The 13,457-nt window shown below is 40.1% G+C and overlaps 5 protein-coding genes across 6 annotated transcripts; 3 read left to right on the forward strand and 2 right to left on the reverse strand.

The window, feature by feature from the left end:
* The first annotated feature begins 1,416 nt into the window (after positions 1-1,416).
* On the forward strand, positions 1,417-2,399 carry LOC148170295 (uncharacterized). Its single transcript, XM_088043908.1, has 2 exons — positions 1,417-1,675; positions 1,725-2,399. Exons 1-2 carry the CDS (start codon positions 1,639-1,641, stop codon positions 2,267-2,269), a joined length of 582 nt encoding a protein of 193 aa, XP_087900034.1. The 5' UTR covers positions 1,417-1,638; the 3' UTR covers positions 2,270-2,399.
* Positions 2,400-2,619: 220 nt separating this feature from the next.
* Positions 2,620-5,201, forward strand: LOC148170296 (uncharacterized). The gene is made up of 3 exons (XM_088043914.1): positions 2,620-2,808; positions 2,856-3,007; positions 3,060-5,201. The coding sequence occupies exons 1-3, from the start codon at positions 2,763-2,765 to the stop codon at positions 5,010-5,012; spliced, it is 2,151 nt and encodes a 716-aa protein (XP_087900040.1). The 5' UTR covers positions 2,620-2,762; the 3' UTR covers positions 5,013-5,201.
* A 99-nt stretch (positions 5,202-5,300) lies between these two features.
* Positions 5,301-8,490, reverse strand: Nrt (Neurotactin). Its single transcript, XM_088042737.1, has 4 exons — positions 8,259-8,490; positions 7,835-8,080; positions 7,236-7,786; positions 5,301-7,039 (listed from the first exon to the last, which is right to left on the reverse strand). The coding sequence occupies exons 2-4, from the start codon at positions 8,075-8,077 to the stop codon at positions 5,635-5,637; spliced, it is 2,199 nt and encodes a 732-aa protein (XP_087898863.1). The 5' UTR covers positions 8,078-8,080; positions 8,259-8,490; the 3' UTR covers positions 5,301-5,634.
* Positions 8,491-8,685: 195 nt separating this feature from the next.
* On the forward strand, positions 8,686-12,368 carry LOC148170298 (uncharacterized). 2 transcript variants are annotated; one of them, XM_088042736.1, is made up of 7 exons: positions 8,686-9,560; positions 9,607-9,894; positions 9,949-10,565; positions 10,612-10,791; positions 10,836-11,438; positions 11,488-11,676; positions 11,722-12,368. In XM_088042736.1, exons 1-7 carry the CDS (start codon positions 8,903-8,905, stop codon positions 12,328-12,330), a joined length of 3,144 nt encoding a protein of 1,047 aa, XP_087898862.1. In that variant the 5' UTR covers positions 8,686-8,902; the 3' UTR covers positions 12,331-12,368. The 2 variants fall into 2 exon arrangements, with proteins under 2 accessions (XP_087898862.1, XP_087898861.1); XM_088042735.1 differs by having other exon boundaries at positions 9,607-10,565.
* On the reverse strand, positions 12,334-13,332 carry LOC148170299 (ciliary microtubule-associated protein 3). The gene is made up of 4 exons (XM_088042738.1): positions 13,113-13,332; positions 12,881-13,068; positions 12,509-12,764; positions 12,334-12,462 (listed from the first exon to the last, which is right to left on the reverse strand). The coding sequence occupies exons 1-4, from the start codon at positions 13,320-13,322 to the stop codon at positions 12,334-12,336; spliced, it is 783 nt and encodes a 260-aa protein (XP_087898864.1). The 5' UTR covers positions 13,323-13,332.
* Between the last annotated feature and the right edge of the window lie 125 nt (positions 13,333-13,457).

The raw sequence follows: 13,457 nt of genomic DNA on the forward strand, positions 1-13,457 counted from the left end.
AATGCGGTTTGCGGCATCGTTTTTCTCGCGATTTTTTACATAAGAAATCGTTTTTAGATTTTCCAAAAGTCGAAATTTGCAAATTTTCGCGAAAATTCATGACTAAAACTATGGCCAAACTTCTTATACCGATATCTCGCTTATTTTTAGAGTAAACTTGAGTTATTATACACCAGTGTACGCAGAATTTTACGCAGATTTCAAATCTGGGATTTAAATTCAGATACAACTGCAAATAACCGAGTTATGGCCGATCAAAATTTCGGATAGTTGATTTTCATTTTTTCTCATTTTTCCCAATTTTCAAAGTTAAATATCTCGGAAACTATTAGAGATATTGAGATGCGGTTTGCGCCATCGTTTTTCTCAGCTCATTTTACGTTAGAAAAAGTGCTTAAAAGTCCAAAATTCGATAGTCGATTTTTCGCGAAAAAAAATTGCGACTCAAACGATGAAAATTTTTCAATTTTTTTATTTTTGACCATAACTCGTAAACCGTTTGCTTGATCGATCTCAAATTGGGCCAGTAGATAGATTTCGAGCTCCTCTTTCGAATGATATATAAAACAAAGGTATTAAACGTTGTTTTTACATTAAAAATAGTGATTGAAAATCACCCCAAAATGACCACTTTCAAACAGTTTTTGGTCAATGCTTTCTTTATTTCGTAGGTAAACTCAATAAATTTCGACTCATTTTACGCAGAATCTCACGCTGAATCCAAATCTGGAATTTAAATTCAGATTCGACAACAAATAACTGAGTTATGGCCGTTTGAATTTTTGGGTTGTCGCCAGATGGCCAAATTTTTGAAGGTTCCAAACAATTCATGCTCGATATCTCGAAAACTATTTGAGATATTGGAATGCGGTTTGCGGCATCGTTTTTCTCGCGATTTTTTTCATAAGAAATAGTTCTTGGATTTTTCTACAGTCGAAATTTGCAAATTTTCGCAAAAATTTATGGCTAAATCTATGCCAAATTTCTGATATCGATATCTCGCTTATTTTTTAGAGTAAAGTCAGTGTACGTAGAATTTTCCGCAGATTTTAAATGTGGGATAATTTAGATCCGACAACAAATAACTGAGTTATGGCCGTTTGAATTTTTAGGTTGTCACCAGAGGACTAAATTCTTGAAGGTTCGAAATAGAATTTCGCGCAGATTCCAAGTCCAGGCTCAAAATCCACAACAGCAACAGCAACAAATGTTTGTTATGCTCGTTTAAAGTTTTGTAAAGTGAATTTTTTAAATTATTGAATTTTTTTTGTATGGTTTAAATAAAATTTTTCCAACTTCCGGAGTATATTTTTGACATTTTTTTCAATATGTAACTGGAGCGACTCAAATGTGCGTCAACTGAGTTGTCAAGGTAAAATCAATTTTATTGGTACTGCTATGACGCAAATTCGATTTTCATTGCAGTAAATTATTTTGAACGAGGTTTTACCTGCGTTGTGAGAAATTTGCGAAGTTAACAACGTCATGAAATTGAGATCATTATCCCAAAGATGTACCTGCCTAAAACTATTCCAGGTACTCGTAACATCCCCGTCCTAATTCCTCCCTCCTACTTTAGATAATCCCTCAGGTTGAAAATCACCAGTGCAAGTTTAACTCTCCAGTTACAAAGTAAAAATGTCTTCAAATCAGCATTTTAATTTTGAAACAGAAGGTAAGAAAAGACAATTTCATAAATTGTAAACTAATCAATTTACTTGTAGCTTCAATGAAAAGAAGCTCAACGAAGCTACCTCAAGACCTCGCGAAGATGTTGGAAAAAATGCGGAAATTTGAAATAAGTGTTCAAAATCGGTGCGACACTCTCGACACTTTGTGCTCCGACTTTTTAAATTCGCCAGTGTTCAACAGAAAAGATGTAAACTTTTCGTGTACTGATAAGAGCTCCACTGATGAAGAAGGCTCCGACTGTTCTGAGCTACTGACTTCTTCGATTTTCAATGACAATGTTAAATTTACCTCCAGTGGAATATTTTCTGATATTATATCTCTGAGCGATTTTGAAACTATGTGTTCAGATTTTTTTAATTTGTCTGTTGATTATGAAAATGTAGATAATTCGCTGAGTGACATTGTTATTATTTCCATGTGTGATTTAGTAGATGAAGCCTCAGAAATGAAGCGAAATTTTTGGACGGAAATGAAGACTGGATTGTTGAAATTTAACGCTAGGGGCAAAAATATGCTTTTAGGACTTTTAACACCTAAAGTTGTTTCAGGGTCAGCTCCTAATTATTATTTAGACTGAATTAAGTTTTGTACAATGTTTAAAATAATTGTATAAAATTATGTAATAAAAAGCACATATAGTTAGTCAACACAATATACACAAAGTCCGTACCAAGCGAGTTATAAGAAGGTGTTTTCATTCTAATAAACTGCACAAAACAACTCCAAGACTCAACTCAACTGTGTTAAACTTTCTTGGTTTATTTTAATGGTGTTGTAATTTCCGAATAATAAATTATTGTTTTATTTGAGTGTATTTCTTTGAACACGTTCACCTCCTAAATCTCTCATTTCATCTGTTCGTCTTTGGTTCGTCCCTTACATTTCCTCCAATGACAACGCATCCCTCTCATCACCTTGCACCTGATTGGCCACTTAACAACCGTCATAGCCGTTAGGCCGTTACTATTCGTTTTTTCTTTAAAGGTCTTCAAGTCGGTAGCAACGCGTTATGCCCGTTTTAATGTAATCTTTTCGTATTTAATCTGTTTAAAGTGTTTATAACTGTTACAATGTCTTTTTCCAAAGCTAAAATCCAAAGATTCAACGACCCAAAAGGTGAGTTATCAATTTTCATCCCCTTTAAACTAAGGTGAAGTTTTCAGACTGCACCCCATCCCCCGCAAAATACAATGTCTCTATCCAAGAAAAAATCAAGCTCGGTATAATTTCAAAACCCGAAAGTTACGTAAAACGTGAAACAAGTTCAAATAAGTCGGAAACGGGCTCTGTCCATAGCACACCATGTTTTCAAACGGTAAGAACAAAAAACGGTCGAGGTCATGAAAGCATTTGTTTTTTCCTTACAGCCAACTGTGCCATTAAAAAAGAAAAAATTGTTAGGCATTTCGTTTCGGGCAAGAACACAATCGGAGTCGAAGATAACGCAGGAAGAACTGTTACGAGAGAAGACAGTGGAGTGTAATAATAAAGATCTCTTCATTCAAGACTTAACGGAACAAATTGAAGAACTCACTGCTTCAATCGGTCATCTGAAGAAAGAAAATGAGCGCTTAAATGGTGAGAAGAGCGAGGTACAACAAGCGCTGGTAGCTTTACAAGAACAACGTGCCAAAGACTATAGAAAAATAAGTGAAGAAGTCAAAGAAGTCAGTCAGAATTTGAAGAACATCCGACAGCTACAGGAAGATCTCAAGTGTCAAAGCTCTGACTATAACACCGTTTTAATCCACTTTGATAAGTTTCAGGATCTCTATGACAAAATCGTGGAGCAAAATCGAGCTCTAACTAAAGAATTCAACGAAAAAGAAGAAGAATATAAGAAGATCATCGAAGAACTGAAGCAGAACGAAGAAAAATGTCGACTCGACTTCGAGAACTTACAACTTCAACACGCTGAAGAACTAGGAGCTGCTTCTAGAAAACTACAAGACAGCGACGCTAAGATCCAACTACTTGAAGAAAATCTTCGTGATGTCACAGTCCTCACCCAACTCCAAATGAAAGAGAAAATTGAAGAAGTTGAAGGCACATGGAAGGATAAGTTGGATGCTCAAGAACAACAACTTCAACGTGTAATAAGCGAAAAGATCGAAGAAGTTGAGGCCGCCTGGACCAATAAACTTCAAGCCCAGGAAAAAGAAGCCGAAGCGATTTTAAAAGAATGTCAAGAAATCAGCGAGTACAACATAATTCAATGTGAGGTCGAGAAAAACCGTTTTAAGAATCTAGCTGATGATGCGAAGATCCACAGTGACGAGCTTGCGGCGAAAAATGAAGAACTACAAGTCGAACTGAACAATCTGAAGAGTGAGAAGCACGCCTACGAGCTGTCGATTTCAACGTTTAAAGACACGATTGAGGTTCTGAAGCGAAGGTTAATTAACTCAGATCGCGACGTTGAGCAACTGAAGGAAGAAGTAGAAAAATGCGAAGAAAAGATCTTGAAGTACGAACAGAAATGCGCAGAGTTAGAAAGTCAGTTGAGTCAAACCAAACTTGCCAATGAAGAACTGGAGATGCAGTACGAATCCACGTCGAAGCTCATGCAAAACCAAGTTGAGGCGATGGAGAGAGAACTGTTGAGAAAGGTTGATCAAATTAAGGAAGACTCTGAAGCTTGTGACAAAGAACTGGTGAGGGAGCTCATGGAGAGGTGTCACGAGCAACAGATTTTGGTTGCGGAAGCTCAAAACGTTATCTCTCAGTCTACGTCCGCTATTGAGGTTTTTGAGCACAAACAAGTTGAGTTGGAAACAGAGCTTAAACTTTATAAATTAAAGCTTGATCAAGAATCAGAGGAAGCTGCCGAAATCCGGAAGAAGTACATCGAAAAGAGTGGAAAGTACGACGAGCTGGCACATCAGTTCGAGCAAATTCTTCAAGAACTCGACCAAGCCAAGGGGAAAATTCACGAACTAGATTCTTTAGTCGCGTCGTACCAACAGCAACTGGAAACTTACCAGACTGATCTTCAGATTCTGGTTGACGAAAAACAAACAGTTGAGGCCGAAGTTGAAGAACTGAGACTCAAGTACGCTGATATTGTCGGTCATCAAAATCATAACCAGAAGATTCGACATCTTCAGGATTTGAAGACAAAGACGTCGGAATTGTTTAACAAAAATGTTGATCTCGAAGCGCAGAATCATAAGCTAAGTAAAACCGTTGATAAATTGTTGAAGGAAATTGAAGATTTGAAAAAACTTAAGAAAAATAAAGGTGCTGGAAATGATAAGGAAAACATGTCGAGTCCAAAGTGTTGTAAGAATAGTCCGGGTCCGTTGAAAGCGAAGAATTAGGTTTTAAAACTGCACCTTTAGGTCGATTTTAATGTGTTCTGTGAAGAAAAGGCTGATTAGGGTTAAAGCTAGAGTTTTTTTTATACATTGACATTATTATAATTTTTTGAGTAATTTTAAATATTTCAGATTCATAGAATCATATTGTAAAGAAATTAAGTACAAAATACATTCCAGTCTTTTATTAAATTGGTGTTTTATTTATTTATTTATTTTTGAGACTCAGTTGACAAAAGAGTCGCCGTTCTTGAGCCACAAAAAGCTGATAGCGACAAAAAATTAGAGTCGTACAATTAATATCATTTATTAGGTAAATAGAAAATGGTACATTTTGTCATAAATAAAAACGATTCACAGAATCAAGTACAGGTGTATATCATTACAAAAAGCTCATATAAATAAAATACAAAATATAATATCGGGTAATTACGATTATGGACAGTCCTCAGTACATTTCAAGCTTCATACTTATTGCTAAACCTAATTTGAGTATAAAAACTTACATTTGGCAAAATTTCAACAATGATGTATAGAGATCAAAAATTTAGGCCTAATAACCTAATTCACACAGTGGCGTCAGCAACCTCCATCGCTTCCGCCTGATAAGTACACATACAATAAATTAATCAAGAGCTGCATAGGGCAAGACTACGCCCTTGTTTATCCAAAAGGCGCATTGCGAATATGTCGCATTCGGGAGCACATCTTGGCCCACAAGAAGAATCTTTTTGTTGTGGTCAGGATGAGCAACTTTACCGAACCAGACGTAATGGTAAAAGAAGCCTTGCATGGCCGAAAAGAAACGTTTTTGTTCGGGAGTTTTGGGCTCGTAGCGTCCCAAAATAGTATCGATGTCAGAGTCCACGTCTGCTATGTCTTGTTCACCTCTTGTCTGCGTCACGACGTAGAATGGCACTTCGTGCATTTGACTCGTGATGGCTTGAAGAGGACAAACAGTGCGAATATCGGAGATTAAAGAACTCAAACCTTTGTAAGTTCGAGGATACAAATTGTAAACGGTCTCTGTTAAATTCTTGGGGGTGAGGAACGAATCTCTAAGGTGTTGCTTCACTAAACCATCAGTCCACTCTTTGTGTTTATAAAGAAGCTTTTGAGAAGCCGCGGAGTGGGCGGTCGTACCAATGATAAGATTGAGTTTCTTGGCGGTCCAAGTTGTAGCCGGATGTTCTTGGAGAATGCGTCCATCGAGAACCAACCATTCGTGGCGTCTACTGGGGTCTTCGTCAGGGGTTGGTAGATCTGGTTGGGGTTTCCTCCAAGTATCCTGCACCGACCGAACGATTTTCTCCGCGTCTAAAGAACGCAAACACGCGGCGTCGTGACAATCCAAAAATCGCAAGAAACTCTTGTTTTCCATCTCCGCTTCCTGTCGTGTTTTATTGGGGAACAAAGCGCCCCCTGATGCAGCCCACGCTCTAGCAAAGTACTTTTCCGAGTTGGCGATCGTAGCCAACGCCGTCACCAAAGTCGCTCCGGCACGGTGTCCTAATAAAGTCACCGCGGTCTTATCGCCCCCAAAGTGTTCAATATTTAGTTGCACCCATTTCAAAGCCTCCAGGATGTCAGACAAACCGTAGTTTCCAGAAGTTGGGGGATAATCGTCGTGAGACAACGCCTCCAAAGCGAGGAAACCCAAAGCGCCGAGGCGGAAATTGGGGCGCACGAAAATCACGTCCTTTGAGCGAGCGTATCGAGCTGAAGGACGAAGTTTTCCTGGAGAATCTCCGATTAAACTGTCGGCGCCGATGAGCACCAGAACCGGTAAAGGATCGGTGTAACGAACTGAGGGGGTTACGACGTCAAGAGTTAAGCAGTCTTCAGATCCGGCGACAGTTCCGTTGCTGTAGATTTGGAGGCAAGTGTCGGTGGCGTTGTGGGCCAAGAAGGTGCCGTTCCAGCAGTACTCGATTTTATTGAGGGGCTGCGCGTATTTGAAACGAAGGGGGCCTGTCGGGGGGCGCGCGTAAGGAATACCACGGAAGGCGATAGCTCCGTCCTCCACCAAGCTGGAAAAAATTAAATAAGACTTGTGTTTTCAATCAAATGATTAAAATTGCTTTTAAAATGATGATCTCATTGTTAAATTGACCTCGGAGATTAACATATATTTTTTCTTGGAATTTATGCAAGTATAACATCTGGCGTCCAGAATTTAAGTAACCGCAAACTGTGAAAAATACACCCCAAAATTTCTGCACTCACCCCTCAACTTTCCCACAGCTGGTGACCGCTTCCACGTACCGCCCATCTTTTATGGGTGCCGCTCGTAGGGTTTCTTTTCCAGGTATAGCCACAGCCACAATAATCATAATCAACAAAATAAAAACCAGCAAAGCACTAATAGCGACCCTGTATGCCTTCAACTTCTCTTTCCACGTCATTTCTTCGCTGTTTTCTTGAGCTTCCAAGTCTTTCTTTTCGTCCAAATTCACAGTCTTCATCTCGTCGTTGCTTTTGTCGTCTGTACTCTTATCATCTAAAGTTTCCATGGATGCTAATCCAGCTTGAGCAGTTTGACTCTCTAATTTCTGATCGTCCTTTTTCTTTCGCGGGAAGACGGAAACTAGAGGAAGTCGTATTGTATCTAGAAGTTTTTTTCTTTCTTTCGCTTCTTGTTGTTTGTCGCCGTCTTCTTCGCCAACGACTTTGGATTTACGGAAAGGATTTGGAAGTTTAATGCGAGTTTGGGAGGGTTCTTCCGAAGCTGCTTTTGTTTCGATTAGTTCGGTGCCTTCAACTTCTTGGTCGTCGTCCTAGGATGGTTTGTAATGAATTGGAGTAAAAATTAGTGAAATACTCACTTTGCACTTCTCTTTTGATTTGCTTCTGGTGAAGAATCCCGGCATCTGGATCCCTCCGATCGGTATCTTTTTCGGCTTCACTTCCATCCCCTCTTTGTTCTCACCCTTTTTCTTGTCATCCCCGCTTTCTTCCACTTTCTCCATAGCTTTGTTCTCTGCGTTTAACATTTTCTCCCTTTCTTCCATTTCAATATCCTTTTTATCGTCGCTTTTTTCGGTGCTTTCTTCGATTTTCTCACTCATTATCTGCAAAATGATGCATTTTCCATACAACACCGGCACTGGATATTTATATGTAGAGTTATCGATTTTTTATTACACCCCGACGATTATGCGCCCTAACGCTCGACGCAACCCCTAGCTAAAGCGAGCGAAATTCACCCCTTTGACCGCTTATAAATGCAAGAATTATTCAACAACTCACCGATTTATTTAGGATGTGATCTGAAGACTTTTCAGTACCGTTACTTCTTCACAACAAAAGCGTACTGCTCTTTACCCCACGCGTCCCTACTACAACGTGAATAGCATCATCTTTGTCTCTGCCAGAGGCACAAGCATTGACCTCTGGAGGGGCGCTGAAGAGATTCAAGCGTGACGAATAGCGCTCGTCGCTGAAAAAACGACTCTAAAATAAACAACCGCTTAACACGATATAAACCAAACAGCGGCCAAAATAAACCGAAAGACAAATAAATACACTCGATAAAAACTTATTTGAATATTTAAAAATCCCCTCGGTTTAATTTTCCACGGTTGGTAACTGTTATTTACAGTGCTGTGAGTGGGGGTTCTGGTGCTGCGGTTTTTTTGCCAAAACCCGAAGGAATTCAAAAAGGGTGAGTAACTCACCCTCTTAATTATTCATAATTAACACGAAAAATCGTTCGAGATCATCAATTTTGCATAACCCAAGCCCCCAGTTTGCTATTGATTCGTCTATGTAAAGTATATTTAGTTCCTCATGTTGGTATTGTCTGTTTTGGTAACCTCATCTGTCATAATTTGACAGTGACAGTTATCCAAAATACAAACTTAACGACCGACTGTATAAACAAATTTCCGAAAATGTCCTGTTTTAATTGTTATTCAGCCCGGAAAATTGACGAACAGTTAATTGATAAGATTTTGGTACAAGGACAAAGGCTAAGAAGTGCCATGGTCCAGTCAATTTTAAATAACGACCCTTTAAGTGAGGTCGTATGTGCCCAACAAAAGTCGGTCAAACTTGACGGCGTTACGAAAGACACGGATCAGAAAATCAGGGCGTTTTTGCAAGGGGATGCCATGTCCCGCGAGGATGAAATTAAAACTTTAGAAACGCTGCGATCGATGTCTGCGGCTGATTTATGCAGAGTCACTGATAGGACTTACCACAGTCAAGAGCCTTGTGATTGTTTGACGTGTGTAGAATACCAAGAAAAAGACCTGAAGTGTGATTTAAAAAGGGACAAACCTAACGATATCACACAAAAAATCCAAGAAAAATACAAATCTGAGTTTGTTGGTCTTTTAAAGTTTGTTGACTCGCTCAAAGTTTCGATAAATAGCGTCGTTTTAAATGAAGCGGGCCATAAGAAAGCGAATATAGCACAGACTTTCTTTCTGGAGTATCAAACTCCTGAGGTTTTAGCGAAAAACCACCACAAACAGGGGGCTAAGGTGGATTCTGGTTTGGATTGTGGCAACACCGTAAGGTTGTGTGCCCGCGGGTCCCATTTACAAGGTATTTGAGTTTGGTACCAAAAATAATAAAAAACGTGTTTTTTCAGCAATAAGTTTCAAACAGGTTTCAGTTCATGATTGTGATTTAAGTAGGATTGCATTAGAAGACGCATCAATCACGTTTCGTCTAAGTTTTCGTAGTGTTAAGCAAAAGCAAGCTACTCCTTTAGGGGTTGCTAAGTTCAATTTCAGTTCTTTTGAAACGAGTAAGAATTTCGCGTGCCATCAAGAGCTGGCGCTGAGGTTGCATGAAAACAACCCCATTGTTGTCGGAGGGTTGAAAATCTCAGTACAATTGGGGTGCGGACGCCTTTACTTCGGAAAAGAGTTTTTAGGTATGACTTTTATGGCTCCTTTCATACAAAAACTTATCACGAAACCAATTTTAGACGCCGCCACTAACAACAAAGAAAACTCGCTAATCTTGGGCAGCGACGATCTCAGTAGCACGGATTCGGACCTTACTGAAAACGCGCGGCATTTTTATCCCCCAAAAAGCACCGACTATTCATATCAACAACATATCAAACCAACAGTACCTAAATTGAAATTAGTTCCTCCAGTTCATAAACCGGCGCTCAAAAAACTAGAACCTAGTTCCCGAAAACCTGAGCCTGTTCGAAACTCAGAACTCAGGAAACCAGTACTGAATTCGAGGCGATCAGAGTTGTCTCCACCTCGTAAACCGGCGCTCAAAAAGCCAGAACCTAGTTTCCGAAAACCTGAGACTGTTCGAAACTCAGAACCTAAGAAACCCGCGCTGAGTTCCAGGCGATCAGAGTTGTTTCAAAAAACAGTATCAACAGTTCTGAGGCCTGAGCCAACGCCCCAAATCGAAACGGAGCGTTATAAACCAATTTTGTTCGGTTTTGTCTACATATCTGAAGCTCAGTTCTCTCGGGAAGTCATGAATTCGTATCTAAGATGTCAGATGTTTGTCTCAGAGGACGTGTGCAGTAGCAAACTGGTGGCATTTGATTCTAACCCTTTTTATAATTTCTCTCAGGTCGGTTATAACAAATTTTGTGACTTTAAATTAATGATATTTCCAGCAAGTTCCGGTTATCTGTGAGGACGATTTTTTGTGGAAACTTCGTGACAATTTCATGGTTGTTGAATTTCTTGAAAAAGGACAAAAAGATTTTCTTATCGGTTTATGCAAAGTTTCTTTACATCAGTTCTATTTAGAGTACAGAAATCCAGTGATAGTCAAATATTTGTTGGACCGTAAAGTGAGTATTGTAACCAGTATTGTAACAAGTAATGCTGTCTTTAGCTTCCCGTGGTAGGCACAGATGGTTGGGAGGTCATCTACAATGGTGATGGTGAAGTGGTTGGACAAGCACAACTCTTAGTAGCTCTAGGCACGAAAGAACAAATCGAGAATCTTGAGAGGGAAAGAGGCTTCAAAAACGAAACCGTCAAAGCTAAGATCCGACAAAAACGAATAGATGTAGGGATCCAATCTAATATAGAGCCGAAAGTACAGTTAATTCCAACGAAAATGGACTCCAAAAAAGACATAGAGACTTTTCTCAACGAGATCGGACAAGAACCAAAAGCAACTCAACCTGAGCTGCACAGCACCTCGGACTTACTGGACTCTTTACAGAAAGCTCTGTCTGTTGATAACACAAATGAAAAGACTTCTTTTAAGGCGCACGTGGTTATTAACAGTGCCCTCCACTTGCCAAGCCGACGAAAGTGCAAATCAAAGCGCTCCAAAGGCCGTAAACATGAAGATATTCTTCCAAGTACTTACGTCACATTTGAAGATTACAAAGGCGACTTGAAAATAACACCCATTATATCGAAATGCACAGCCCCCAAATGGGACTTCCGGTGTGATGTGTCTTTACCTGTGGAGTATCTCACCGACGTGAGTCACTCATCGAGTTTTAACTTTTTAGACAAAATTTTTTTTTCAGAATCAGAAATTCCTAGTTTTTAAGGTTTGGCGCAAATCGACTAACACAACAATGACACCGAATATGAACGTTGACCACGTGATCGGTTTCGCAACTGTTGATCTCACCGTGCTTTCGGCAGGTCTGCCCAGCGTTCAAGGCTGGTTCAACATCAACGATCTATCGAAGAAATGCAACGGCCAAATTAATGTAATTTTTTTCGGCAATAGTTCGTGTATAATTTTCTTCTTCCAGATCCATGTTACCCCTCTGGAGAATGTCTTGAAGTACCAAGACCAAAAGTGTTGTGTCGAGGACGCAACCACGTCCCAACAGCCCCTAGAAGTAGCTTTCGAACCTGGAGAACTCCTCGGCCGCGCTCTTAAGCGCAAATTCACAGAACTGGACGAGATAACACAAAGATTACGGTTACGCTTGTCGAAAGTGACCAACGATGAGTCAGACGCTTCCAATGATGAAATAGCCGATGAGTTTGAGCGTGATATCAACACTCTTTGTGTTGAAGATGACTTCGATACGGTTAATTTCGAGACAGAAGCGCGTAATTTTAACTTGAATCATGTCAAAGAGGTGGGGTTGTTGCAAGCCGATGGACAGGTTGATAAACCGCTCATCGATCAAATGTTGGAAAAGTTGAGTTTGTTGTCTGGAGAAACGTCAAGTCGGTATGTTTCCGGTTGTTCCGAGGGACGCTTCGACGCTGAAACTATTTTCAACGACTTGGACAGTTCCTCAAGACCTAATTTATTCACCGGGATTTCGTTTAATCGGGAGATGGTACAGAAATTTGGTTCGATGGGGGATGAAGACGAAGAAAACTCCGCGAAAGCGAGTGATGTGTAGATTTTAACATTTAATATAAAGATCTAAATAATTCTCAATTCGCAGTTTTTTGTTGACCTTCTTTGGGGGGAGGATGCGTATCGCAGCGGTAGTACCTTCGTGTCTGTGGGTGAACGAACAGTTGCGGATTTTCTGGAATTTCCAAATCAATAATTTGAAAAATTTTTGAATGGAGTACCTGGAAAATTACAAGTTCTTTTTCGGGGAACGTTTCGTGCGCACGTTTTTCTTCTTCATAACACAAATGGCAGAGGTATGTAATGTGATCTTTGTGCCAGTAGTCCCCGGCGCAGATTTGGTTGCATTTTATGCAAGTGTCGATGGGTCTGCTCACACACACCATTTCTATGGAGGATATCATGGTTGGGTGGCCGAAGTTGTACATGAAGCGGGTTCTTCTGCATTTTTTAAGGTTCACGTTGTATGTTCCGGGGCTGGAAAATAATGTGGGGGTCCCAGAAATCTAATTGAAACTTCCCTCTTTGAAATTATTTTTTTACCCGGCGCATCCACCATCGGTAATTTAAAAAAAAAAAAAATATAGACAAACCCTGGCAACTTGTTGTCTTTGAGCACCATCCTCTTGCTCTTGGTACCAAAAGGAGCCCTACACTTCTCCTTGCTCCCCCAGCAGGACGCTCCGATGTACCTCGTCGGTGACGGCGTCCTCGTAAAAATCTTGTCTTTGAACCTCAGATCGCTACTCGCCAGAGGCCCCACTCCTTTAACACTTCTCACCTGCGGATCCAAAGTCAAGAAGAGCATTATCCGATTTCTTCCACCTTATTCATGAGTTTATCCATTGCGTTGTTCAGCTTCTCCGTGGCGTAATGTCCCGGTTCGATTTCTGAAGTTTCCGGAGCTGTCATCCTCTGGAATGGTGATAAGTCCTTCCCAATTGGAGCAGTGTTTCTTGTTTTTTTCGTCCCAAAGCAGATAAGAGCTGGAGGTTTTCTCTCCACCACATAATGGAATTCTTGAGGTGGGACCATAAGAATTAACTTGTTGCAACTAACTTTGTCCAAGTTGGAATGAAAAGAAGCCAAAGAATCGCGTGTACCGATTTACTGTCGTGACTCACATTTCGAATCTTATTACGTTTTATTGATAACACGGAGCAGGTCCGG

This window comes from Gnatocerus cornutus, chromosome 8 (assembly GCF_029298725.1).
Source record: "Gnatocerus cornutus isolate USDA-ARS CGAHR chromosome 8, icGnaCorn1.1, whole genome shotgun sequence".
In the NCBI taxonomy this organism is placed as follows: domain Eukaryota; kingdom Metazoa; phylum Arthropoda; class Insecta; order Coleoptera; family Tenebrionidae; genus Gnatocerus; species Gnatocerus cornutus.